This window comes from Rutilus rutilus, assembly GCF_951802725.1.
Source record: "Rutilus rutilus genome assembly, chromosome: 1".
Classification (NCBI taxonomy): Eukaryota; Metazoa; Chordata; class Actinopteri; order Cypriniformes; family Leuciscidae; genus Rutilus; species Rutilus rutilus.
In genome coordinates, this window is record NC_140209.1 from 37,268,201 (window position 1) to 37,295,338 (window position 27,138).

General features: G+C 38.3%; 2 protein-coding genes across 2 annotated transcripts; both read left to right on the forward strand.

The window, feature by feature from the left end:
• The first annotated feature begins 23 nt into the window (after positions 1 to 23).
• Positions 24 to 13,753, forward strand: flii (FLII actin remodeling protein). Its single transcript, XM_084420880.1, has 30 exons — positions 24 to 163; positions 1,781 to 1,891; positions 2,019 to 2,090; positions 2,807 to 2,887; positions 3,061 to 3,146; positions 4,259 to 4,420; positions 4,572 to 4,675; positions 4,779 to 4,954; positions 5,156 to 5,313; positions 5,412 to 5,496; positions 5,825 to 5,972; positions 6,129 to 6,262; positions 6,353 to 6,565; positions 6,710 to 6,889; positions 6,982 to 7,064; positions 7,156 to 7,230; positions 7,315 to 7,398; positions 7,482 to 7,653; positions 7,739 to 7,843; positions 7,971 to 8,162; positions 8,258 to 8,446; positions 8,537 to 8,676; positions 8,921 to 9,128; positions 9,749 to 9,903; positions 9,998 to 10,058; positions 10,170 to 10,298; positions 10,395 to 10,501; positions 11,389 to 11,494; positions 12,188 to 12,253; positions 12,352 to 13,753. Exons 1-30 carry the CDS (start codon positions 101 to 103, stop codon positions 12,484 to 12,486), a joined length of 3,780 nt encoding a protein of 1,259 aa, XP_084277006.1. The 5' UTR covers positions 24 to 100; the 3' UTR covers positions 12,487 to 13,753.
• A 375-nt stretch (positions 13,754 to 14,128) lies between these two features.
• znf598 (zinc finger protein 598) lies at positions 14,129 to 25,145 on the forward strand. The gene is made up of 12 exons (XM_084414000.1): positions 14,129 to 14,461; positions 15,328 to 15,440; positions 16,204 to 16,333; positions 16,423 to 16,634; positions 17,133 to 17,350; positions 17,451 to 17,568; positions 17,643 to 17,818; positions 17,900 to 17,984; positions 19,606 to 20,468; positions 22,198 to 22,354; positions 23,284 to 23,428; positions 23,836 to 25,145. Exons 1-12 carry the CDS (start codon positions 14,138 to 14,140, stop codon positions 24,193 to 24,195), a joined length of 2,901 nt encoding a protein of 966 aa, XP_084270126.1. The 5' UTR covers positions 14,129 to 14,137; the 3' UTR covers positions 24,196 to 25,145.
• The last annotated feature ends 1,993 nt before the right edge of the window (positions 25,146 to 27,138 follow it).

Here is a 27,138-nt window from a genome sequence, read left to right on the forward strand (position 1 = left end):
GCTGTACCATGTGAGCGGGAGGCGGGGGAGAGAGTATTTGTTCCACCAGCCGCTGCCGAACTGAAATAGGCTGAGACTGCTGCCATATCCTGAATTAGACATGGCCGCGACCGGAGTTCTCCCCTTTATCAGGGGAGTAGACCTGAGTGGGAATGACTTTAAGGTGAGAGTTCCGATTCAATACGTCTATAGGTACGGGATATTGTTAATAAATCATTCACTCAAACGAGGAAAGCGATGTAGGTTAGTTAGCGTGTCAAAACAGGTTAAGATGGTGAGCTAGCAGTGCTAACTATGCTAGCTCAGAAGAACACTGGGCGTTAGCTCGCGACTTGTCAAAATTTGTTGCGGTCAATCAAGTGGTGTGACAGGCAGGGGAAATAACTAGAAGTTTGTTAGCAGTTCAGCTGTGCTGGTTGACAGTAATACTTCTGCCCTCAAGAAATGAAATGAGCTGCGGTTGACAGTCTTTAACATGTCGTTAGGAAATAGCTTATTTTAGACTAGATAGAGCATATATCATCAATATGCATATAAAAGGAAGGTTTTGTTATTTAAAACATGTGTAAGTCTTTTACATGGGTTGCTTAAGCAGTAGTATTACCCAGCGTCTCAAGTGTGTCAGTTTACTTGAGTACATTTGTGATGATGCTCTGAGTCTTTGTCTTATATAAAGCCACTTCAGTCAGATCTGCTCATATCGAGATGATTGTGTGAGCAGCTTACTGTTTTCTATCTGAAAGTGGGGTCTGGGGGCCCCCAGGGGCCTCAAGAGAGTGCTAGGGGGTCTGTGCAACTGTTTAGAGAAAAGTATAAGATAAAAAAATAGATTAAAATAAGTAAAGGATTGAATAAAATAAATACTTCTTATAATTAGGGGTGCACGATATATCGGCCACCATATTGGTATCGGCCGATATATGTTCATGTTTAATGTTATCGTTATCAGCCCGATAAGTAAATTTGGACAATATATTAAAGCTGATAAATAGTGGATTATTTCCTTCAGATGGGCACTGTTAGCCATGATGGTTTTGAATTGCTTGAAATATCATTGGAATCACTTAAAGTCATATAGGATTAGGCTACATAAAATGATAATGAGAACATTATAATTGTGTGCTTGGGACAAGGCTTTTAATGGTAAGAATTTTGTTTTTGTAATCAGGCTCTCAAAAATGATGATACATTTTTGGATTTAGATTTATTGGCCAATATATCGGTTATCGGCTTTCAAATATTAAGAATTATCGATTATCACATCGGCCAACATATCTGTGCATCAGTAACAATACAGTACTACAATAAGTAGAAACAATACAATAAATGTAACTTAATGGAAACTAAATATTTTCTAAATAATATTTTGAGTATTAAAATGATTTTATTTCACAGTACACATTGGGTCTTTATACAAGAAACTATATAGATGCCTTTTAAATTTTAGAATGGGTGTCTCTCGCATAAGGATGATCGTATTTGGGGCTCTGTGGTGTCTAAAAAAATTGATAAACCTGGTTCTGGCTCATGCTTATGTTGCTGCCATAGCAAACACACCCCATAATCTCCCACAAGTTATTTTTTTTTCTGTCCTGAAATGACTTCATTGTACCAGGTTTATTTTGTTTTAGATCAAATTCAGGCATCAGACTGATTTATTTGGGAAATGACATCAGTGTAGAAGATCCATCTACCAACTACCAAATCACTAATGCAGAACTGACTCGTATGACTCATGATGGTCTGATTTAAGACTTTGTATCTCTTGTGTTGAACACAGGGGGGTTATTTTCCTGAGCATGTCAAGTCTATGAGTAGCTTGCGATGGCTGAAGCTGAACAGAACGGGGCTTTGCTATCTTCCAGAGGAACTGGCCTCCCTGCAGAAACTGGTGATTGTGTATTGCACAGCTGAGTCACAATGTCATATTTTGCAACTAGGCTTTGTCAACCTAATAATAATCATTCTCTGGTCTTTTTTCTTTTTCTTTTTTTTTTTGCTCTTTTGTGTGAAATCAGGAACATTTGTCCGTGAGTCACAACAGCCTCACAACACTGCATGGAGAATTGTCAAGTCTTCCCAACCTGAGGGTAAATATGATCGGCCATATTGCGAAATACTTGACATGTTCTCTATTAGCGTTTCACATAAGTATATATAAATATTTTTGTAACTGTTCACATACACTACCGTTCAAAAGTTTGGTGTCAGATTGTTTTTTGAAAGAAATAACTATTATTCAGCAAGGACGCATTAACTTAATTAAAAGTGACAGTAAAGGCATTTATGTCACAAAAGATTTCTATTTCATGTAAATACTGTTCTTTTAAACTTTCTATTCATCAAAGAATTCTGAAAAAAACTATCGCAGTTTCCAAATATTAATCAGCACAAATGTTTTTGACACTGATAATAATAATAAATGTTTCTTGAGCATCAAATCATATTAGACTGATTTCTGAAAGAATCATGTGACACTGGAGTAATGATGCTGAAAATTCAGCTTTGCCATCACAGGGATAAATCACATTGTAAAATGTGTTCAAATAGAAAAGTTATTTTGAATTGTAATCAAATTTCACAATATTACTGTTTTACTGTATTTTTGGTTAAATAAATGCTGCCTTGGTGAGCACATTCTTTCAAAAATGTCTAAAGAACTTTTTACTGACTCACAATCTTTTGAACGGTAGTCTATGTACTTAAGATTACTTTTGTCAATAAACACAGCATGAATTTCAATTTTATTGTAAATATTTGCATTGCTCAGACTAGCGTTTAATCTGCTCTTGTGGTTTTGCTGTAGGCGGTTGTGGCCAGAGGGAACAGCCTAAAGAACTCTGGTGTTCCTGATGATATTTTTCAGCTGGATGATCTTTCTGTGCTGGTATGTAGAGAATTTCTCAGTTAAGTATGTGTCACATTTAAGTGCAAAATTACAGGCAGGATTTAAATTTATTTAAGCAGGGCTGTGTTTTGATTAGTGAAACTATGCAAATTTGTCATCGTTAATGTGCTGCAATGATGGTGTGTGTATGTATTGTTCCCTCCTCTATTCAGGATCTGAGCTACAACCAACTGTCTGAAATCCCTCGGGACTTGGAGAACTCCAGAAACATGTTGGTCTTAAACCTCAGTCACAATAGGTACGGTTTGTGTCTTGTCTGTTTTGTACCCAAGTTCTTGGAAGTGAAGAATTAATTATCTATCCTGAAAATGCACTTTAAACATTTTAGGATTTTATATTGTGATCTGTTACCATCTGTTACTGTCTTGTGTGATGATTTGGGGATGTACAAGGCTTAGTTCACCCAAATATGAAAATGATCCCATGCTATTAGCCAGTGACCATAGTTTATAAAGTTATAAATATGGATATTTTTCTTACAAAAACACATGGCTTTGCTTCAGAAGGCCTTTATTAACCCTCTGGAGCCTTATGGATTACTTTTATGATGGATGGATTAGCTTTTTTGGGCTTCAAAATCTAAGTTGCTATTCACTCCCATTATATAGCTTGGAAGAGGCAGGATATTTTTAATATAACTCCAATTGTGTTTGGCTGAAAGAAGAAAGCCATATACACCTATGATGGCTTGAAGTTGAGGGTGAGTAAATTATGGGATAGTTTTCATTTTTGGGTCAACTAGCACTTTAAGGATTAATTTAGACTAGACTGGACTTGTGCTAGATGTGCTACTGATGGAATGGAAAAGAACACATGGATCTTGGGATATGTTTGTAAAAGCCAAGGCCCCACATTTTCCACAACGATATTTGAAGGCCCCGTGACTTTTCCAGTTGTTTGTTATTTTAGTGGATGGGGATTAAATAATATTTCTTACTCAATTTCTACCCAATAAAATATTTTAGAATTTGGCATGAGTATAAAAATGTGCATTTATTCTAAAAATGCTCCTGGAGTAATTAGATTTAATTACTTTACATGACTTTTCTAGAGCTAGAATCACAATTTAAAAAGATTAGGCTACCTCATATTATATCCATGTTTTTCAAGAGCCCCTGTTTGAGAACCACTAATCTATATGTCTGTTTAATACATATGTGCATGGACTCGCAATTTAAAAAAAAAATAGTACAGATCGAACTCGCTTTATCGTTTACCCCCATCCCTCCCTAAATACTTCACTGATCAAAGTGCACATCCTTTTTTTGTAGTCACAGTGGTTTTAACCAGGAATTTCTGTGAACATAAATGTTAGTCTGAAACAGTTCTATGATGTTTGCTTTCTCACAGCATTGATAACATACCGAATCAGCTGTTCATCAACCTCACTGACCTGCTGTACCTGGACCTCAGTAACAATAATTTGGACAGTCTGCCGCCTCAGATGAGACGCTTGGTCCATTTGCAGACCCTGATACTCAATAACAATCTGCTTATGCACGCACAGCTGAGGTAAGACAAATAGTTTTTATGGTTTAATTTCCGTCTATGCCATATAGGAGGAAGGCTGCATTCATTTCAGATGACATCATTGGGTTATCAACATTGCCTCTGATAAACTCTGACTCCAATCTGTGTCACTTGTATGACTTTGTCATAACAGGCAATTACCTGCTATGGTAGCTCTTCAGACCCTCCATTTAAGGAACACACAGCGTACTCAAAATAATATGCCCACGAGTCTGGAGGGCCTCACTAATCTAGCAGGTAGAGATCTGGCGGTGTTACTGCTCTGTCTGTAAAATAATCATCAGCGTCTCTAATTGCTGTTGTTCCTTGTATAATGAATCTTTTGTGCGTTTTTGTGTAGATGTGGACCTGTCCTGCAATGATCTGACTCGGGTACCTGAATGCTTGTACTCGCTGGCTAATCTCAAACGGCTAAATCTGAGCAGCAATCAGATATCTGAACTGTCACTGTGTATAGATCAGTGGACCAAACTCGAGACGCTCAACCTTTCTAGGAATCAGCTCACATCTCTTCCTGTAAGTCCCTCATTAACAAATAAGGTAAAACAGAGGACCTTATCAGTTATCAGAAGTTGTTTGGCTTTAAAAGTGCTTTTGTGCGTGAGCTGATACTTCATCGCATTGATAATGTTGTCATTTAGATTATATTTGATATATTTGAAATTTGTTTGCCACTAATCTTGTCTCTTCTTTTTCCCTGTTTGGTGTGATGTGCAGTCTGCCATTTGCAAGCTGTCCAAGCTGAAGAAGCTGTATGTGAACTCGAATAAAATAGATTTTGATGGCCTTCCATCTGGTGTGGGAAAATTGTCCAACCTGGTTGAGTTTATGGCCGCAAATAATAATTTAGAGCTTGTTCCAGAGGGGCTGTGCAGGTGAGAACTGAGACAGTTTATTGGTGGTTAGATATAATTACAAAACCAACATATATCCTATTGATAATGGTAATATGTGGATTTTTGATTTTGCTCAGGTGTGGAAAATTGAAGAAATTGGTCTTGAACAAGAACCGGCTTGTGACATTACCAGAGGCCATCCATTTCCTCACTGACCTGGAGGTAAGAACTCTTTAATGAAGAAATATCTGTAAAAATATACAGAAAAATGAACTTTCTACAAAAATAATAAGCAGCACACGTTTTGAACATTGATAATAAAAAGACATGTTTCTTGAGCAGCAAATTATATTATAATGATTTCTGAAGGATCATGAAGTAAAGAAGAAGTAAATTACTTCTTTCAAATCCATAAAAAAAAAAAAATAATTACCAGGCCCAAATTTTTTATGTATTTATTAAAAAGACTAAAGCAACAAACACTCATGCATATGTTAAACCAGTTAATAAATGCTGATTAAAGTTGTCTTTTGTGACGTTGATGTTTTAGGTTTTGGATGTTCGTGAGAATCCAAATCTAGTCATGCCCCCTAAACCAGTAGACAGGACAGCTGAGTGGTACAACATAGACTTCTCGTTGCAGAACCAGCTGCGACTGGCTGGTGCGTCTCCAGCCACTGTGGCAGCAGCTGGTGGAGGTACAATATGCTTTTTTCTCTTAAAGTTATGTTATTGTAATTATGACCTATTCCAAACTAACCCTTATTGGCTGAAGATGCTGAGTTACAAAACTAAACTGAAAATATGGCTGTAATACAGCTCAAAGTGCAACATGATCTTTGTGTGTTATACAGGAAATAGTCCTAGAGATCATATGGCCAGGAAGATGAGGCTAAGGAGGCGCAAGGACTCGGCCACGGATGATCAGGCTAAACAGGTGCTGAAGGGAATGTCAGACGTGGCTCAGGAGAAGAACAAATCCATTGAGGTGAGGGAACAGCAGAGCTATAATGATGGAGCCATTATATTGGTACATGTCCAAACCTATCTGGTCTTCACATGCCTCTTGATCTTTTAGGAGAATGGAGACATGAAATACTCTGACCTGAAAACCAAACGCTGGGACAAGAACCTGGAGAAACCTCAGCTAGATTACTCGGAGTTCTTCTTGGAGGATGTGGGGCAGATCCCTGGTGTTACGATCTGGCAGATAGAAAACTTTGTACCCATGCAGGTGGACGAGGCCTTCCATGGGAAGTTCTATGAAGCAGACTGTTACATTATTCTTAAGGTCAGCCCTGTAAAAAAAAATTCTAATGATCATCATGTTTATTAAAGTACTATAGTTTAAATATTGTTTCTTTAATTTATAAGATCTTCTGCTCCCAGTCTGCATCCACTCTTTCAATTAATGCTTTGTAATGCACTTTTACAGACGTTCTTAGATGACAACGGAGCCCTGAACTGGCATATCTATTACTGGATCGGGCAAGAAGCTACGCTTGATAAGAAAGCCGGCTCTGCTATCCATGCTGTCAATCTCCGTAATTATTTGGGTGCTGAGTGCAGGACAATCAGAGAGGAGATGGGAGATGAGAGTGAAGAATTCACTGCGGTCAGTGAAGCAAATGTCATTCCCTGTGCAAAATGATGTAATGCTGCATTATCAGCATATGCTTAGCTATATTTCTTTGCACTGTGTTTTAGGTGTTCGACAATGAGATCTCTTACATCGAGGGTGGAACTTCTAGTGGATTTTTCACCGTAGAGGACACGCAATACCCGACCAGGTGCCCCGCCAAAAACAACACCCAGGACTGCCTCTATAGCTCACCCCTGATCTGACTCACACTAATCCTGTTTGTTTTGTGTTTTGGGCAGGTTGTACAGGGTTTATGGGAAAAAGAACATCAGATTAGAATCTGTGCCTCTGAAAGCATCCTCACTGGACCCACGGTGAGTTTTGTGTGCCATTTGCTCTATGTATGTTGACGAGAGTGACTCAGTCTGATAGTTTTCTTTCTTTCTTTCCGTTTAAAGATTTGTCTTTTTGTTGGACACTGGTCTTGAATTATTTATTTGGAGAGGAGCAAACGCAACACTTGGTGGTACTACAAAAGCAAGGTAATATATGCAAACAATTAAGCTGTTTTTTTCCCCCCTTGTCTGTTTGTTCAGATTTGTAATAGTCCCCATGCTATTTACAGGTTATTTGCTGAAAAGATGAACAAAAATGAGCGAAAAAGCAAAGCAGAGATCACTACTTTGATGCAGAATCAGGAACCTCCGGAATTCTGGGAAAAGCTTGGGGGACAGCCGGAAGAAATCAAGAAACATGTCCCAGATGACTTCGCTCCTGTCCGACCCAAGCTTTATAAGGTCAGGGAATGGTCTATGGTTTGTTGCGCATTCCTTTCTAAAACCACCACGGTGTAAAATATTTAATACTTTCTTGTTCTGTTAGGTTGGCTTGGGCTTGGGATACCTTGAACTTCCTCAGATCAACTACAAACTGTCTGTGGAGCACAAGGACAAGCTCAAACTAGATGTGGTTCCAGAGCACAGACTGGTAATGTCATGTCCATAATGATTGTAGCAGCAAAAAATTCTAGGAAAAATGTATATTACCATTCAAAAGTTTGGGGTCCTCAATCATACCTGAATACACTAACTGGTGGAACATTTTCTCGTTATAGGTACAAGGTCTTTTGGACACTAAAGGTGTCTACATCTTAGATTGCTGGTCAGATGTCTTCATTTGGATTGGCCGAAAGTCCCCACGTCTTGTGAGGGCAGCTGCTTTGAAACTGGGCCAAGAGGTGTGCAGCATGCTACATCGGCCAAAACACGCCGTGGTCATCCGTAATCTGGAGGGCACAGAGGGACAGGTAAAATTGACAAAATAAGAGATTAGAAAAACTTTAAAGATACTCTTTTAAATGACACAACACTCTCTGTTCTAATTCCATGTTGCGCTCAACAGGTCTTTAAATCCAAGTTCAAGAATTGGGATGACGTGTTGAAGGTGGATTATACCAGGAACGCAGAGAGTGTGAAACAAGAAGTGGGCTTGTCTGGCAAGGTGAAGAAGGATGCAGAGCAGAAAGACCAAATGAAAGCTGATCTAACGGCTCTGTTCCTGCCTAGACAGCCAGCCATGCCTCTCACAGAGGTGAGACCTGAACTAACAGCTCATTAATTCTATAATTCAAAATTCTATAAAATTCATTGTGTCTTTGTGGGTTTGTTGTAAATCTGATAGGCGGAGCAGATGATGGAGGAGTGGAATGAGGATTTGGACGGCATGGAGGGCTTCGTTCTGGAGGGGAAGAAGTTTGCCCGTTTACCAGAGGAGGAGTTTGGTCACTTTAACACTCAGGATTGCTACGTATTTCTCTGCAGGTTGGTCCGAGGGCTTGACTAAAATTAATTGCAAAAATTGCAGCCAGGTTGTGATGTCACTTAATTCTCAGATAAACTAGGTGAAATCTTCAGACAAAAAAGACACACCCTTTCTATTAATTTTTTTTTTCTTTTTCTAACTAATAATAACTGTTATATTTGTAACTAAATTAACTATTACTGTCTTAGATATTTATAACTGTCATCTTTCATTGAAATGATGTGATATTTGTGTCCGTCTCAGGTACTGGGTGCCAGTGGAGTATGAGGATGATCAGGAGAAAAAAAAGGAGAAGGGAGAAGAGGGAGATGATGAGGACAAACAGCCTGAGGAAGACTTCCAGTGTGTGGTTTACTTCTGGCAGGGCCGTGAGGCCTCCAACATGGGCTGGTTGACCTTCACTTTCAGCCTGCAGAAGAAGTTTGAGAGCTTGTTCCCAGGCAAACTGGAGGTACTGCATGCTAACATGGTTAATTAAATGGATCCATTATGAAATTGATCTCATATTTCATCTTCATTGTGTTGTAGTGACTCTTATTGCCTTGGCCTCATATCGTCGCTGTCGGGTGGAAAACTCGTATCTACAAAAACGCTACTTTTCAGGAAATGGAAAAACCACTGAATTTTTAAATAATTAAACACACGTTGTCAACGTTGATGTTGCGGCTTTATATATGGTCAGACACTTGCATGTGTCATTATATTGTTAACAAATGTTACCAAAATCAAGCTCAAATTTCGGACATGGGTTTTGTCATTAGAACGGCCGCATCTGAGGCAGTAAGTGCACTGCATTATGTTTTCATCAACTTACAGGTTATAAAGTTTACTGTAGCTATGTGGGGGCTTAGTTTCTTCTGTCATTTGGCCTAGATCTCATGTTATAAAAGGCAAAATGCTATGAACAGGCTATTTGAGACAGTACTGTCTGACTGAATTCAAATGACGAATTATGGAGGCACAAGGTTTCCGCCCGACAGTGATGAAATGTATCTTTGTAATTATTACAATAAGTCATGACATGACTGGACTTTAATTTTAAGGAGACGTCATACCTCATGCATATTTCAGGTTGTGAGGATGACCCAGCAACAGGAGAATCTCAAGTTCTTGTCACACTTCAAGAGAAAGTTCATCATCCACAAAGGCAAGAGGAAGCTAAAAGTGGACAGTGTGCAGCCAAGCTTATACCACATCAGGACAAATGGAAGTGCGCTATGCACCAGGTAACTATATAATGTATGTACAGGAAGCATCTTTTCATCAGATATTTCTAAAGTCAAAGAAATGAACATGTGTGGTGTTTCTGTTGTGCTTTAGGACTATTCAAATAGCCACAGATTCCAGCAACCTCAACTCTGAATTCTGCTTCATATTGAAGGTAAACTGGCATTTGATGTTCATGTATTATAAATCATTAAATAATAATAAAGGAATCAAGATTCATATTTGCAGTGGTTTATAAATGGTTAATAACTAAAATATTGCTTAGGTGCCATTTGAAAGTACAGACAACCAGGGAATAGTTTACACATGGGTGGGCCGAGCAGCAGACCCTGATGAAGCTAAACTGGCAGAGGACATCATGAACACCATGTTTGATGACACTTACAGCAAACAGGTTCATTCCAGCAATGAAAATCAAAAACATGCTCACTACATCATCCTGACTTTTTTTTTTTTTTTTACAATTATTTTCTTTTTTCCTTTTCTTCAGGTGATAAATGAAGGAGAAGAGCCAGAAAATTTCTTCTGGGTTGGCATTGGCTCTCAGAAGCCATACGATGAAGATGCAGAGTACATGAAATACGCTAGACTGTTTAGGTGAGCATTTCGGTTCAGAAAAGTTTTTATTTATTTATTTATTTTAATTAGCAAGGATGCATTTTTTAACCAAAAGTGATAGTAAAGACATTTTATAATGTTAAAGTCCCCCTGTAGTCAATCATTTTATCCCTTAAAACTCATCTTTGATCACCAAAAATACATATTTAAATGAAATATTTCTTCATGCCTTAATTTCAAACCGCGGTTTTGAGACTGTCTTTAAAGATCACTGCAGTTTTAAAGAGAACGTACTCATAAATGGTGTTGATTTATGAATTTGCACATGGTTTGTCATAAAGGATTTTAAAAACACCACATAGACATATAAACAACATTTAAATCTTGTTTTTCACCACAGGAGGACTTTAAAAAAAAAAAAAATCTGTTTCAAAAACGTTTGAACTTTCTGTCCATCAAAGAATCCTAAAAAAAATGTATCATGGCTTTCACAAAAATATTAAACCGTTTTCAACATTGATGATAATTAGAAATGTTTCTTGAGCAGCAAATCAGCATATTAGACTGATTTCTGAAGGATCATGTGACACTGAAGACTGGAGTAATGATGCTGAAAACTCAGCTTTGCATCACAGGAATTAAGATATATTAAAATAGAAAAACTTAACATTTTACAGTATTTATCAAATTAATGCAGCCTTGATTGAGCATAAGAGACTTCTTTCAAAAACATTAAAAACTCTCATCGACCCCAAACTTTTGAATGGTAGTGTATGTATGATATTTTAAATGAAATAAATGCAGCTTTGGTGAGTACTGACCCTAACCTTTTCAACAGTTGTTTATTTATTTATTAAATCATTTAATTTGCCTCTCTTCATTTACCATATTTTTGAGGTAATAATAGATTTTATTTCTGATCTCAGGTGCTCAAATGAAAAGGGTTACTTTGCTATATCAGAGAAGTGCTCAGACTTCTGTCAAGATGACCTGGCTGATGATGACATCATGCTTTTGGACAATGGGAAAGAGGTAGAGCTTCATGCTTGCAGCCGAACACATTATTCTGGCAACAATTTTTTTGTTTGTTTTTTTGCTGAGTTGTCACTTAAGAACTTGTTTAGTGAAATTTTAGCAATGTGTTAGCAATCATACAGTGCTATGCATAAGTTTAGACACCCATGCTAAAGTTGACTAAAAAGAGCAATAAAAAATCATCTTTTGGAAATTGAACTTAATGCCTTAATTTAAAAAAATTGGAAAAATCCAACCTTTAAGGACACCAATTTTCTTTGTGAATGAATAATGTATCATAAATAAATAAATGTTCTTCCTTAAAATACAGGGTGCATAAGTCTGGACACCCCTATGTTAAATTCCCATAGAGGCAGGCAGATTTTTTTTTTTTAAGGCCAGTTACTTCATGGATCCAGGATACTATGCATCCTGATAAAGTTCCCTTGGCCTTTGGAATTAAAATAGCCCCACATCATCACATAGCCTTCACCATACCTAGAGATTGGCATGGTTTTATTTCAGTTAGCCTAATAGCTGGTTTGATTTGCATTGAGAGATGATCTTATGGAAAGTACCCCATGCCAATTATTAAGATAACCTCAGATGCTGACACTGCATTAAAAAACATTATTATTATTATTATTATTATTATTATTACTACTACTACTACTACAATTTTGTTGGGTTGTTTGTTTGCTTGTTTCACAGGTTTATATGTGGGTCGGCACACAGACAAGCCAGGTGGAGATTAAACTGAGCTTGAAGGCTTGTCAGGTCAGTGACATATTGAGTGGCAGTTTTATTGTACACTTAGTTTATTGTACACCAGCACTTCCCATGCCTGCTTAACATTTGTGTCGCCCTTCAATCAGGTCTATATTCAACACATGAGGTCCAAGGATGCAGAGCACCCGAGAAAACTGCGCCTGGTGCGCAAAGGCAACGAGCCCCACTGTTTTACCCGTTGTTTCCACGCATGGAGCGCCTTCAAGACTGCACCTGCATAAATCAGCCTCTCAACGGTCTGTCTGAATACAGAATGAGCATTAGGGTTCAGAAAACCACACCACTCACAAACAGCCCTTCCATTATCAATGTGCACTGCATCACTCTCTTTAAAAAGCTCACACATATATATTTGCTATTTGATGCAATATTAATGAGTTTTATATTTATATGTAGATTTAAAGTCACAGGAAGAGTCTAAATGATACAGCACATAGGTAAGCGTTAAGAGATCAAATGCTGTATTCCTTAAGAGATGGTTTTTAGAAGAACATATCTGTTGAGGGAGAGTCTAAAGTTTTTTAACCATCTAGCTGCACAAGTATTGTGAATTGTCTGTTTACATTTTCTAAATTCTGCAGCGGTTATTTTAAAGACGACTCTTTATATCATTTGTTTGGGCTACACTTTTCGTGTTTTATTCAGTAGATGCATATCACATATACTGCCTAGGCTTTTAGTTATTGAAAGCACAACACCCATGTCTGTTTCAGATCTCACCCTAATGCAATGCTGATTTGGTGCCTCACACCGTATAATTTTTTTTATTGTTTGCCTTTGAATGTTTCATTCCATCAGCTTGACCTGTTTTACTGCTTCACTTTTGGGATGTAGACTCTGATGCCAATGCTGATGGAATAATGAATTGCACAGTTTGTGGAATGTTATTTCATTTATTACGTGTCAGAATGAGAATTTATGCTTTTATGCCCTTAAACTGCCTGGTACATCCATACTAATGCAGCAGTTAACTGGGTTGAACCCAGAGATTTTAAATAACAAAGCAATCTGTAATTGCTATGACTGGCAATCTAGTGGTCTAGTGTCACTACGGTTTGGTCTTCACATATCGAGGCTGTTTTAGCGATTTGGCAGACACCATTGCATCAGTCACAGATTGTGCTTTTAAAATAAAAAAAGGAGAAAAAAAAAGGAGAAAAAATTATGGTCCTGTGTTTGGACTACTTTTTTCTAATTTTTGAATGTTTGTTGAACTTGGGCAGGGAAATTTGTTTAGCCAAGGAAATGAATATTCTTATTTTAATTATGCTCATCAAATTTGTTATGGCTGTCATAAAAGGGATTGGTAGAGGTAAAGTACATTTTTGCAATCGATGGTGAGTTGCCCTAGTTTGTTTCTTGTCACCGCAGCTTTGTTGTCTGCATATATAAATGTATTTCTATGTGTACAAATATTTTCTGCCACTGATTTCACCTGCAAATGCTCTATTTATGTATTTTGTATTGAATAAAGTTTCATCGCACATCTGTATGTCTCTTGTTGAGTATTTGTCATTGCATGCATATATGGTCATTTTCATTAATATTGACAGCTGAATGAATATTAAGTCAATGTATATTTCAAAAAATCTTTCATGATTTTGCACATAGTTTATGATCAGAAATTGGCCCACAAAAGCTTACGTTAAATTTATGTTATAGTAAATGTGTAATGCATTATATTATGTATTATATTAAATCGTATTGATATAACATTATACAAAAATCATATAATTTTTATTATAATTTAAAGCATATTAATATAAGTCGAATATTACTTTTAACTTAATTCACACACGGAATGCAGTATAAAAGTCCGGTGTGTCATAATAAAAGCTCTTCCTGTCTACGGCGAGTGGATCAGTCCCCACAATGCACTGCGCTGAACGATTACGCACTCAGGAGCGCGCTTCACCCGGCCTCACTGCCCGTGCCCGTACTGTCGTTTACAACAAGCCCTCCAAATCCATACGGATTATACCGAGAAAACTACAGCACACACAGCCAGTGCCTTCTAACAGTATGGAATCCACCCTTAAGAAAGACACGGAGAGCACATGTGTGCTGTGCTGCCAAGACATCGACATGTTCGCGGTGGGGAAGTGCGATCACCCGGTGTGTTACCGCTGCTCCACCAAGATGCGGGTCCTGTGCGAGCAGAAGTACTGCGCCGTCTGCCGGGAACAGCTCGACAAGGTGCCGCCTCGCCCTCTCCTCTCCTCTTCTCTCCTCTCCTCCAGCAGCGAGAGCACAGGCCTCGGGTTACTTCTGCTGTACACACACCGCATACACGCGGAACCACGGCCTCACCACTCCCATCACACTAGCTAGCATGTCGATTCATAATGGCAGCGGTTGTGTTTGTCAGGTCGAGATGACCTGAAAAGGTTTAGTTCCGTTTTGTCATCTCTTAGACGTGAACTAGATGTATTTGTTTGAGTAACTGATTGTCATGATATCAGTTTTTGCTTGTTGTTAAACTTGGAAGCTTGATTTCAGTTTAGATGTTAGCTGGTTTAGCATAGCAGTGGTGATTTACTGCCTGACGTTTCCCGTGACAACTATCGTTAATTGACTTTTTTTTGCTTCGTCCCTCACAGTGTAGTTTACTTCACATTTGTTAAGACACATGTGACAGCCATGGATACATTAGTAACAAAGGTCATTTGTTTATTTTTATTTTATTTTTTATATACACATGATTTTGGGACAGCTCAGCTGAATTGTGCTGTTATGTAACCAGCTTCACTGATAACTCTCTCGTTAGAAACTACCAGACGTGTAGTTTCTCTGACAGGCTGTCAAAGTGTGACGTCATGTTGACGGTGAGTTACTCGCGTGTCCAGTCGATCAAGAGTGCACGCGCCTCTAAAGTGCCTGTTAAGCACAAGTTATATTAATCAGCAAGTTTGACATGTGATATATACGACTCTGCTTTTAGTCTGCTTTTGCTTGATTGACAACGTTGTTCATTTTAAGGAAGACTTTCATTCATTTCATTCAGATTTCGTTCTCTCTCCTGTAATTAATAATGTGATTTATTATTTTTCTTAATATCCCAGGTGGTCTTCATAAAGAAACCTGAACCATTTGCCGCTCTGAAAATTCATCAATATCAATGTGAGAAGAAATATGACATCTATTTTGGAGATGGGAAGATCTACGCGCAGTTCAGGTGTTCATTTTACCTTTCTTTTTTTTACAGCAGAGATACTAGATTGTCTCAATAGCCTTTTTACAATATTCAATGTGTATTATATTCTCTCAGAACTTAGAAAAACTGTCATTTCAACCAAAAATCCATTATTGCCAAGTATATTCAAAATGTATACTAAATTAAATTGTTAAAATAATCAAGCCATGCTTTCCACTTCATTTCTCTGAAGAATTTTCTTATATGCACCTCTATTGTATTATAACAATCATTTAACAGCACAAAGTAAAACTGCAATGTTTAACTTCATTATGTATTTTACTAAACCTAAAATGTAGTAAAAATGTGGCACTTTATTTTAAGGTGTCCGTGTTACAGTGTAATTATACATTTAAGTACGGGGTAATATTAATGAACTACATACACTTACTGTACGGTTGGGAAGAGGGTTTGGTTTAGGGTTAGTTGTATGTAATTATGCATAATTTATAGTTATTACCACAGTAACTATGTGTAACAAGGACACTGTAAAATAAAGTGTTATCGAGACATTTTTGAGATTCTAAGTTGAAGTTTGGCACAGTGTTAATCGGTGACCAGCTCTGATGCAATCTTTAAGCAATTTACTTGTACCAAGTAAAAAGTCCATTTAGGTCTCCACAACATATTAATTTTATATTGCCGGCAAAACCATCGTCCAGCCCTATTTTCTACCTTAATATCAACAACATTTGATGATACTTGTTACTTACAAATGGGTTTTTATCTTTTACAACAAATGCAGGAAGATTTTGTTACATGAATGTCCACATTGTCCAGAACCAAAAGTGTTCTCCAAATTTGAAGAGTTAGAGCAACATATGCGGAAACAACATGAGCTCTTCTGCTGCAAGTTATGTGCTAAGCATCTAAAGGTAGCGTATTCCATCTTCATTTATTATTGAATTATTTTGTTTGCAAGCTCCTCGTTCGTACAATGAATGTTTTGCCGAACTGTACACAGATATTCTCGTACGAGCGGAAGTGGTACAATCGAAAAGAACTGGCTCGCCATCGAACGCAAGGGGACCCGGATGACACCTCGCATCGTGGACATCCGCTCTGTAAATTCTGTGATGATCGATACCTGGACAATGATGAGCTACTGAAGCACCTGCGACGAGATCATTACTTCTGCCATTTCTGTGATGCAGATGGAGCTCAGGAGTATTACAGGTAGAAGACCAATTCCTGGTCACTATTTTTTACTTATATTAACATTTATTTCCAGAAGTAACTCGTTTACATGCACCCGAATAATGGCTCATTTGAACTGAAAAGCCTTCGTGAAAACACTTCAGTCGATCCGAATGAAATTTTTTATCGAATTGAAAGGGGTCATGTACAATAGGCCTGAAATAATACAATCAACAGTCATTTTTAAGATCTTAAAATTAAGCTTGTAAACATTTGAATCCGACTAATTTCTCAATCAGATAAAAAAAAGACCTTGCGCGCATGCGCAGTGCCGTTATGCGTATGTTTACATGTTTTATGCCATGCAAACACGTGTATGTTTTACTTCTCATCATTACAAACTAATTAATGGATGAGATTGAACTAGATATTTGCTGAAATCAGATTGGATTCATTCCGACTGATGAAAGTAGTATACCTATTGTCAGCTAAACTACAGAATCATCATGTCGTAATTTTAATATTTTTTTCCTACAGTGACTACCAGTACCTCAGCGAGCACTTCAGAGAGAGCCATTATCTCTGCGAGGAAGGGCGCTGCAGTTCAGAGCAGTTCACTCACGCTTTCCGCACAGAGATTGACTACAAGGCTCACAAAGCTTCTGCCCACAGCAAAAGCCGGGCCGAGGCACGGCAGAATCGCCAAATCGACATTCAGTTCAGCTATGCACCCAGACAGCAACGAAGAAATGACGGTAAAGCAGAATTTGCTCTTTTTGTGAGTTGGATGTGATTATTCAGGTGCCGCATACGCTCTTATATGTCCTTAAACCTCATTTGAATGGCTTTTTTTAGGTCTGGTAGTTGGTGGCGATGACTATGAGGAAGCGGATCGCTTCAACAGACCGGGAAGACCAGGAAGAGGACGAGGCCCAGGAGGACAGCAGAACGTCAGGAGCTGGAGATATATTCGGTAGGTCCTCATCAGTGCTGCGTTCTAACCACATAAGAGCGCTTACGGAAGACTGAGAGAGTTGTTGTCTGCAGAGAGGAAGAGGACCGAGAGATGGCCGCTGCTTTGCGAGCTTCAATGGCCAGCCGGCAAGAAGAGAGAAGCCATGCGCAAGACAGAAGCAGTCAGAAGCCACGCAAAGAAGAAAAGATGGAGCCAGATGAAATAAGAAACAACCGAGGCGCAGTGAAGCCGACGACTGAAATTCAAGGTATGAGAATTGAAAATATGGTAAATTGTTGTATTATTATTTTTTAAAGTGGATGAAACTGCATGTTTACCTATATTTCAGCTCGATCAATGAAGAGTAATGCCTCTTTGGCTGGTCAGGACTTCCCAGTTTTAGGGGCAGCTGCACCTCCAGCCCCAATTCAAAGGTATGTTTGTCCTGTTTTTTTTTTTGTCACGTTTATGTATTTTCCCATTTAGGAATGGTAATTTTCATTTTTTAATTAGTAGTGATTGCTTGCCTTGTACATTTATTTTGTCAGATCTATTAATTTATTCAAATTCACATTCATTACACTACTTTCTGTGATGTTTTTAATGCCCCGAATACTTATGCCCCTTACTTAATGAACCGTTATGTTTTTATTACCTTAGAATGAGCCATTTCTATCTACATACACCGCAGGTCCCCTTACATTGAAATAGCCATTTTGCACCGACATGTTTCTACAGTAGCCCTAAACGGACAAACGCGTTTCGTCACTATGTTCTTCGTGCAAAGAAGCAAGCTGAAGTCAGCGAATAAAACACTGACACAATGATGAACAAGTAATAATAATATTCGCAATAACAGATCGTTTTACTGAATAATTAAGTAAACATCATTTATTAATTTATAATTGTAAAGAAACCTCATTGCTTAACTGGCTGCTCTCTGCTGTCTCAGATGACGACATCTTTTCCTGTCGGCCACTGTAACTTCTGTTGGTTGCAATTCTAAAAATGACAGTGCACCTTTAAGTCAGAAATGTTGGGCTGATACAGCTGAACCTCAGTGTTGTTACTGTTAAAACTAAAGCTAATAATTATAATTTCAAATAAAAATGAACGCACAAATAAAATAAAATATAACTATTAAATGGAAAAATTCAACTTCAAAAAAACAATCAGAAAAATGAAAGTTAAAATAAGTTTAAGTTAACAAAAATTACTTAAACTAAAACTGAAATAAAAATTAAGACTAAATGGATATATTATATAAAAAAGTAATAAAATCGTGAACTAACCCTTTTTGCATAGTCATTTATTATTATTTTATAAAAAAAATACTTTACTGCTTTTGCAATGACATAAAAAGTCATCTGAATTCTTGAAAACAAAACCTTTGTTTTGTTTGGCTATTTTGGCATAATCTTTTATTATTATTTCTTTGAAAAAATATTTCAACAGAACTGCTTTTGTCATAAGGTGCAATCACCATGGAGAAATATGCAGAAAATCCCCAAACAAAAAGGGGAATGATGTCAGAGAGAGGAACCAAGCCATTTCTACTTGCCAGAATATCAATTAGAGATTAAGGGGTGGGCTCTCAGTGGGCACTAGGAAACATCCTAGCATCATTGTACCGAGTTTTGCATGGACAAGCACCACTTGATCTAGTATTATACACAGAGTTTAAAGGGATAGTTCACACAAAAATGAAAATTGTCATAATTTACTCACCCTCAAGTTGTTCCAAACCTTTATTAGTTTCTTTCTTCTGTTAAACACAAAAGAAGATATTTTACAGAATGTCAGTAATCAAACAGTTGACGGCACCCATTGACTCCCATAGTATTTTGTTTCCTACTATTGAAGTCAATGGCTACCGTCAACTGTTTGATTACTGACATTCTGTAAAATATCTTCTTTTGTGTTCAGAACATCTTTTGTGTTTTAGAACAACTTGAGAGTGAGTAAAAGATGGCGAAACATTAATTTTTGGGTGAAGTATCCCTTCAGTTTGAACAGATCAGCAATTAACAATGTCATGTCTCCCTATTGTTGCAGCACGATCAAACAAACTTCTGTCTCCCTGAAGGAAGATGATTTTCCAAGTTTGTCTGGCTCGTTAGTTTCCTCTCCAATGACGCCTGCATACACGAATCAACCCAAGAAACATTCATCCTTCCAGGAGGAGGACTTCCCTGCACTGGTCTCCAAGATCAAACCACTGAAGCCCCAGTCGAGCACAACGTCAGCCTGGTCTCAAGCTGGAAGCAAACCTGTGGTGGTTCCCAATAAACCTGTGGTTCTGCCCACCAAAACAGCCCATGTGGTCTCATCATCCATACTGTCCGCTAGCGACCCGCCCCCCAGTGGAAGTGTGCCTCAGCCTCTCACTGCCGCCTCTTCTCGCCGCAAAAAGAAGCTCACCCCTGCTGAAACCCACAAAGCTCCACCTAAAGTGAAATGTCCATCCTCGTCTGATGATGAGGACCCCCAGAGCGGTAAAACAGCCCAGGAGATCCGGACGGTACCAACCATGCTTGACATTTCCACTTTGCTGACAGTGAAAGGTGGCTCATCTCAGCCCAGCCCCAACCCCAACCTCAAAGCCAGTAAGAAGAAGAAGCCAGCGACGACTTCATCTCTGGGCTCTCCCTCGCACACTCCGGAGTCCGTGTCCAAAATGGCTCACAAAGAGAACGTTCCTGAGATGAAGCCACCAGATCCCAGTCTCGCCAAAGCCCCCGCGGCGCCCAAAACAAACTCCTTTATAAATGGACTCATGGAGAAGCCAGCAGAAGCACTGTCCTGTACATCATTTCCTGAAAATATTCCTTCCCCTTTCAAGCAGCCAGGAACTGATCAAGCCCCTCCATCCAAGGAAGAGGATTTCCCAGCTCTTGTTTCCAAAAAGCCTCCACCTGGTAAGAGGTCTTTCTTAAAAGAGGCAATGCACAAAATGACATCGCTTTTATGTAGGGCTGCATGATATATCGAAATAAAATCGATATCTCAATATGGCTTAGTGCAGTTGTCAAATCTCACAGGCTGCAATTTGCTACTGGTTTGAGTGAAGCAAATAATTTACGACAACCCATCAAAATAAAAGCTTGATGAATAAAAGCACTGTTTTGTTTTGATAACATCTGAAAATGAAGAAATTAATACTTAAATATTAGTATTGTAATTCTACAGTAAAATAATACATTTTAATACTATCTTTTTTTTTTTACAGCACAATGGTATTACAATATATTTCAAATATTTGATGTATATTTAATAATAGTCTATTATATATATATTTTTTAAATGTGGGAGGTGATTTGGAAAGGTCCACGAGCCGGAACTCAAAATTGTGTCACCCACGAGGCCGCTGTGTTCATTTTGACAGCAAATTTTGTTATTTTTAGTTGTAGTCATATTTTAGTAATCTGAATTGTTGGTTTTAGTCGACGAAATACAATAAGATTTTAGTCGACTAAAATCTTATTGTATTTCGTCGACTAAAATCTAATGGGTTTAGTAAAGCTGTAGGGCATTCATTTACCAAACCCATTATATACTCCCGGAGAAAACATTTATTAACCTGTTAATATAAACGATTTTAAAGTTTGAACATGCAATACAGACAGATTTAACTGTAAAATTAAATTAAACCACTTTTCCTAAAGTAGAGCACGGTCTTCTTTTCAATGAATGATATTTGCATTCTTTATAACAACTATATATTGCATGCATCATTCTTTATTCTTTCAAGCAGACGCAATCATTTGTATAAATTCAATATAATTAATCCTTATTAAAGCTATTAAAGAGCAGTGAATGCTTTTCTCTTTTTCTTTTTTTTAATATTAAGGGCACAGACGGCATGATCACATCCGATATTATCACACCTGTTTATGTTCGGTAAAGACTTAACTGACTGTTTGCGTGAATATTCTCCAAAACGGACATAGACATAATGTTGTAGACATAAAGAGAGCTCACTTCAGTACTCGTGCTCTGTATAGCTTTCTATGTGCATGGCTGCACGCTTCGGGTGTATGCGCACAGAAAACCGTACCGAATAGAGCTCCTTTGCATCGTCACTCTTATTCAGATCTATCTATTTGTCTGCTCTTCTTTCTCCCAGACATGCATCAAGCGGATGCCAACTCATGTCCCGCCTGCGCATCTACCACAAACGCAAGACATCCGTTCTGACTGGATCTCTTCCCAAATCGTCCCTACCAAACATTTCATATCGTCATAGTTTTTGTTATTCAAGACCGTTTTTTTAGTTAACGTCTCGTTTTCGTCTCTAAAAAAACGTCATTGACAAAAATATCGACAAATCATTTGAAATTAACACTGCGAGGCCGCAACAAATGTTTCAAGGTTTCCCAAATCATTTAGGATTTTGCTCATAAAGTCTTCAGAGTAAAAAGTCATATTTCTTTCTCTCTTTTATTATAATTTTCTATGCTGATGCACTGCCTAACAAAATCACCCCAATCGGTCTTGAATGATTCATTCTTTCCAAATTGCTATTCAAGCAATCTGGCGAAACTTCTTGTGTTTTTTCATATCACAATATATATGGCAGAAAAACAAAATATTGCATTGTCAGTTTTTTTGCAGCCCTACTCATAAGTGCTTCCTTGTGTTTCGTAGGCTTTAAAAGTGCATTTCCGTTGAAGAGCACTCAGAGTGCACTGCCTCCCCCTCCTCCTCCTGGCCTCGGGTCTGTTGTCAGTAAACCTCCCCCAGGATTCACCGGCATCCCACTCAACAGTAATGTGGTGGAGTCATCAGTGTCGGATGTTAACAGGTTAGAGCTGATAGGCGTGTGTGATGTGAAGGGGAAGTGGTGTTTCTTGTCACTGGTTTATTTTGAGTACATAAAAGGGGTTTTTCCATAGTCTTTGTTTAATGTAAGAAACCAAGTGGCATGCTAGAGTTTTTCTCAGCACTAAATTCACTTTTCTGAGGATTTTTTGCAAGTACATTTAATCAAGTGGCGTCAAGGTGATTTATAGTGGATTTATGGAGTCAGTTCCCCTCATGTGTAGTTTATCTCATTAACTATGAACTTGACCCACTAACCTTTGAAAGCAGAAAATGTCTAAATGCTCTTAGTTTTTATTGTATTGCATTTGTTGGCTCACGAAAAACACAAAATTGCTCAAATTAAACATTTGTTGTACATATAATTTTCCCTACACTACCGTTCAAATGTTTGGGGTTAATATGATTTATAAATGTATTTATTTTTTCTCTAATGGATTAAAAAGTATTAACGAATGTAGTACTTTTATTCAGCAGGGAGGCATTAAAGTGATTAAAGACATTACAATATCACAAATAAATTCTAATTCAAATAAATTCTGTTCCTTTGAACTTTCTATTGATCAAATCATTTTAAAAGGTGTTGGTAAAGATGAAAAAATTCACCTTTGCCATCGCAGGAATAAATTACATTTACATACACAAATATTATAATAGAAACCAGTTATTTTATATTGCAATAATATTTCACAGCTTTACTATTTTACCAAATTTTTTGATCAAATAAATGCAGCCTGGTTGAGCATAAAATACTTTTTCTTTCCCAGAATTTTTTTTTTTTTTTTTTTTATCATACCGATCCTAAACTTTTGAATGGTAGTGGATATTTCACTATAAAATCACTTCACAACAGAAAATTCTGTTTGATATATTTATCGTGTTTTACCTCACTCAGGCATTGTTTTCTTTCAGACCGACACCTGCTATTGGAACCTACCTCATACCTGAAAATTTCCAGCAAAGAAACATGGACCTTATTCAGTCTATTAAGAATTTCCTTCAAAATGATGAAACCAAGTTCAATGAGTTCAAAAATTATTCAGGCCAGTTTAGACAGGTAACTTTCAAACCAAGATTTCAATTACTCTTCTTTTTTTATACTTTTGGATTATTAGTCCTATGAGCTAATTAATTGATACTTTTGAATGTATTTTGAATATTTGGAACATGCATATATGGTAAAGCTGCTTTGAAACTGTTTGTATTGTTAAAAGTGTTATACAAATAAACATTGAATTGAATATATTATTTTCAAGTTTTATTTGTCACATCCTGTAGGACCGTTTGAAAGGTGTTTAAAAATGGTGGGGAAACTGCTGACCCATTATAGAACCTTTGATACACTCTTCCTTTCACATTCTTTGAAAAAAATGTCAACATTGGTGTTTATTAAAATCCGTTTACACACTATATTTTACATTGATCTCTAACATTTGTTAATGAACTCTCTTTTCTCTTGATCAGGGTATAATCCCTGCTGTCCAGTACTACAAAAGCTGCCAGGAGCTGCTGGGAGAGAATTTCAACAGGGTTTTCAACGAGCTGCTGGTTCTCCTACCAGACACTCGCAAGCAACAGGAGCTTCTCACTGCCCACGGAGACTTTAAGGCTCTCGAGAAACAGCAGCAAGGCTTGAAGCCTAAAAAAAACAAAAAGAAAGCCTGGCAGACGTGCACCAGCAGCAACAGCCTGGAGTTGGACTGTCAAGTGTGTCCCACCTGTAAGCAGGTGCTGGCTCTGAAAGACTTCAACACCCATAACACCCAGCACATTGGTGACGATGACTTCCCCTCTCTACAGGCCATAAGCAAGATAATCAGCTAGCTGCCAGCAGGCACATGTCCACGGCTGTCTGTGACACGCGCGACCTGGAGCTGCACCAGGACATTGGCAAGATGCGTGAAAGGATGAGGGGTTGTCGGAGCTGCAGTGATGATGTTTACTCAGATTGTTCAGGTTCAGAAAGTTTTGACAACACCTTTTTTTCAAGAGGAAAGATCAACCCTAAACCGTGCAAGTGGAACTGTACCTGTTCTGAAGAGAAACAGGTTTACTCTACTTGAAGGCTTGAGTTCTAACGTTAATTCCAGTTCATCTTGACAACTTCTTTTGATCAGGTTTTTCCAGTGCTGTTAGCATGGTCATTAGTTTCTTTTTATTTTTATTATTGTAAGGTTGGCTGCCTTTGAAAAATAATCTATTTATTTCAGAATGCTCCTGCCGTTCAGTTGAAATATTTCAATTTCTGTTTACAAACTCTACAGCACATAAAAATGAATGGTTAATTTATAGTTTTCTTACAGTAAGCTACAGTGATCTGTCAACTGACTTTTGACAAATTACATTTTTGAATGTTTGTTTGTGCTTAAATACTTGGCAATTAAGCAATCAAGCAGGGGAACACAATGCACCGCTCGGCACTCCTTAGGGCTCATGTGATTGTCTTTTCTCTGTTTCACAATTACATCAGTGTGAGAGAGTTTCACCTGCCTGCAAACATAACATTCTGAAAGGTTGGCGGATAGGATCACATTACAGAATGGTTTTGGCTAAATGGATAATTCTTTCATTTCTTTGCTTAGTTTTTGTTAATTACCATTGTGCTTGTGCCTCTTAAATGGTTTTTCTCCCTCTCATAGAAGACTGTTGAGACTTCAGTACGCTCAACGTTTCTAATCTCTCTTACATGAACTGCTAATCGTGGCAAGACCCTGTCGTCAACAATTTGCGATGTGTCGGGACATATCTGCAGAATAAATGCTGGTCAAACATTATCAACCTTAAGATTCATTTATTAAGGCTCCAGTCTCTGTACCTCATCTGTTCGTTGTGTGCGACATGCTTAAAACTATTTACTACAATGATATTTAGAGGAAGAGTTTATGCAAAATTACAATTCTGTCATTTTAAGAAGCACTTTTATTAAGTGTAACACAAGAGGAGATGTTACATTCTTAAAATTATTGGCAATCGTGGTTCCATGTAGAAACTTTACCATCAATGCAGAAAGGTTTTTCGGGAAAACTAAAAATGCTTCTTCTGTGGCACCACTGCAAAACCTCCCTTTTGGAACCTTTATTTTTAAGGATGTATGTCATCGGCTGCGAAAACAGCATTTATGGAACTTTATTTCTAAAGGCTGTTCACACCAAGCATAACTAATGATAAAGATATAGTTCTAAAAATCGTTCTAATTATAAAAGAATAGCAGAGTCCACACCACAACTATAACGATAATGGCACAGAGAAGCGATATTTTGGAATAAATTTTTTTTTTCTTGCTGATGACCAATAAAAAAATGGACAGCCAATCAGAATCCATCCTTTTTTAAAGAGCTTGAACATTTAAAGCGGCAGACGTCAAAACTGCAGCATGTGCAATAAACAGTATATCATCTGCTGGTGTGGACGTTAATATAGTTATAGTTGTCGTTCTTGATGTGAACGGGCCTTAAGAGTGTTGGCAGAATATCAGGGACTGACAAACTCCGTGACTGTTCACTTTATTTTTCCATACAGTAAAACAAATGAAAGGGAACCTTTCTGCCAAACATCATCTTTTGTGTTCCATGGTAGAAGGAAAGTCATGCGAGTGTGAACAACATGAGAATGAGTAAATGACAGAATTAAAATTTGAGTGAACTTAAAAACTGTCTTATCTAATTTTAGTTGGATCTTAAGGTGTTTCTTGTTTTCACAGCTTCTGAAGTTCCCTTTCGATACGGTTCACTCGCATTGTGTTAGTTCACTAACGCAATTCCTGATGGCAATTCAGCCCACCGTAAGGGGCGGGGGTTGGCAGTCTATATAAGCCTTGCAGAAATTCCCAATTGTCAGAATCTTTCTCCTTCAGCGTGAAGATCATCTCGGTGCTCCGAAGACTGAAGCCTCGCTCTCCCTGTAGTTGAACGAGCCTTGCAGCGGAACAACGACGCTCTGCAGGCAAGCCGATTCTACACGCTCTGCAAGCAAGCTGACGCTCCTCATCTGGCACGAGTGGCATGGTCCCTTGGAAATCACCCCGCTTTTACCAAAACATGGTTACGCTGGGCTCGGTTTTCAGGAGGAAAGTGGTCGTGACAGATGTCTCCAAGATGGGCTGGGGTACCCTGTGTGATGGCAGAATAGCCTTTGGCTCATGGGCGTTCCCTATGTCAAGTTGGCACATCAACCGCCTGGAAATGATGGCTGTGATTTTGGCCTTCAAAGGAGTTCCAGCAGGAACTCAGGGGTCATCATGTCCTGGTCTGCTTGAACAACAGGATGGTGGCTTTATAAACCACCAAGTGAGTGAGGGCGGTCAATTTGCCAGGCTCCTCCAATGAAGGAGCAGAGATGCTTTCATGTGGCGTACCGGCAGGAATGGAGACTCCACCCCCAGGCAGTCAACATGATATGGCGCACCTTCTGTCAGGCGGATGTGGATCTCATTGCGACGATAGAGAATTCCCATTGCCAGATATACTTCTCAAAGGAAATGGACACGCTGCCACAGAAATGGCCTCGTCTGTGCCTTTATGCCTTCCATCCTGTAGCCCTACTTCCGCAGGTCCCCTACAATTTGGTACCCCCAACCGGAGTTGTAGAACCTGCATGTTTGGCCCCTCGACTGGAACTATCAGGCCTTCCCCAGGAAGTGATGAGAGCGATCTCGGAAGTGAGGGCTCCTTCCACAAGGCGCCTTTACGCTCAGAAATTGTCTGTTTTCTCAAGCTGGTGCTTAGCTCGGAAAAAATACCCAGCCAAGTGCGAAACTTTGTCTGTTCT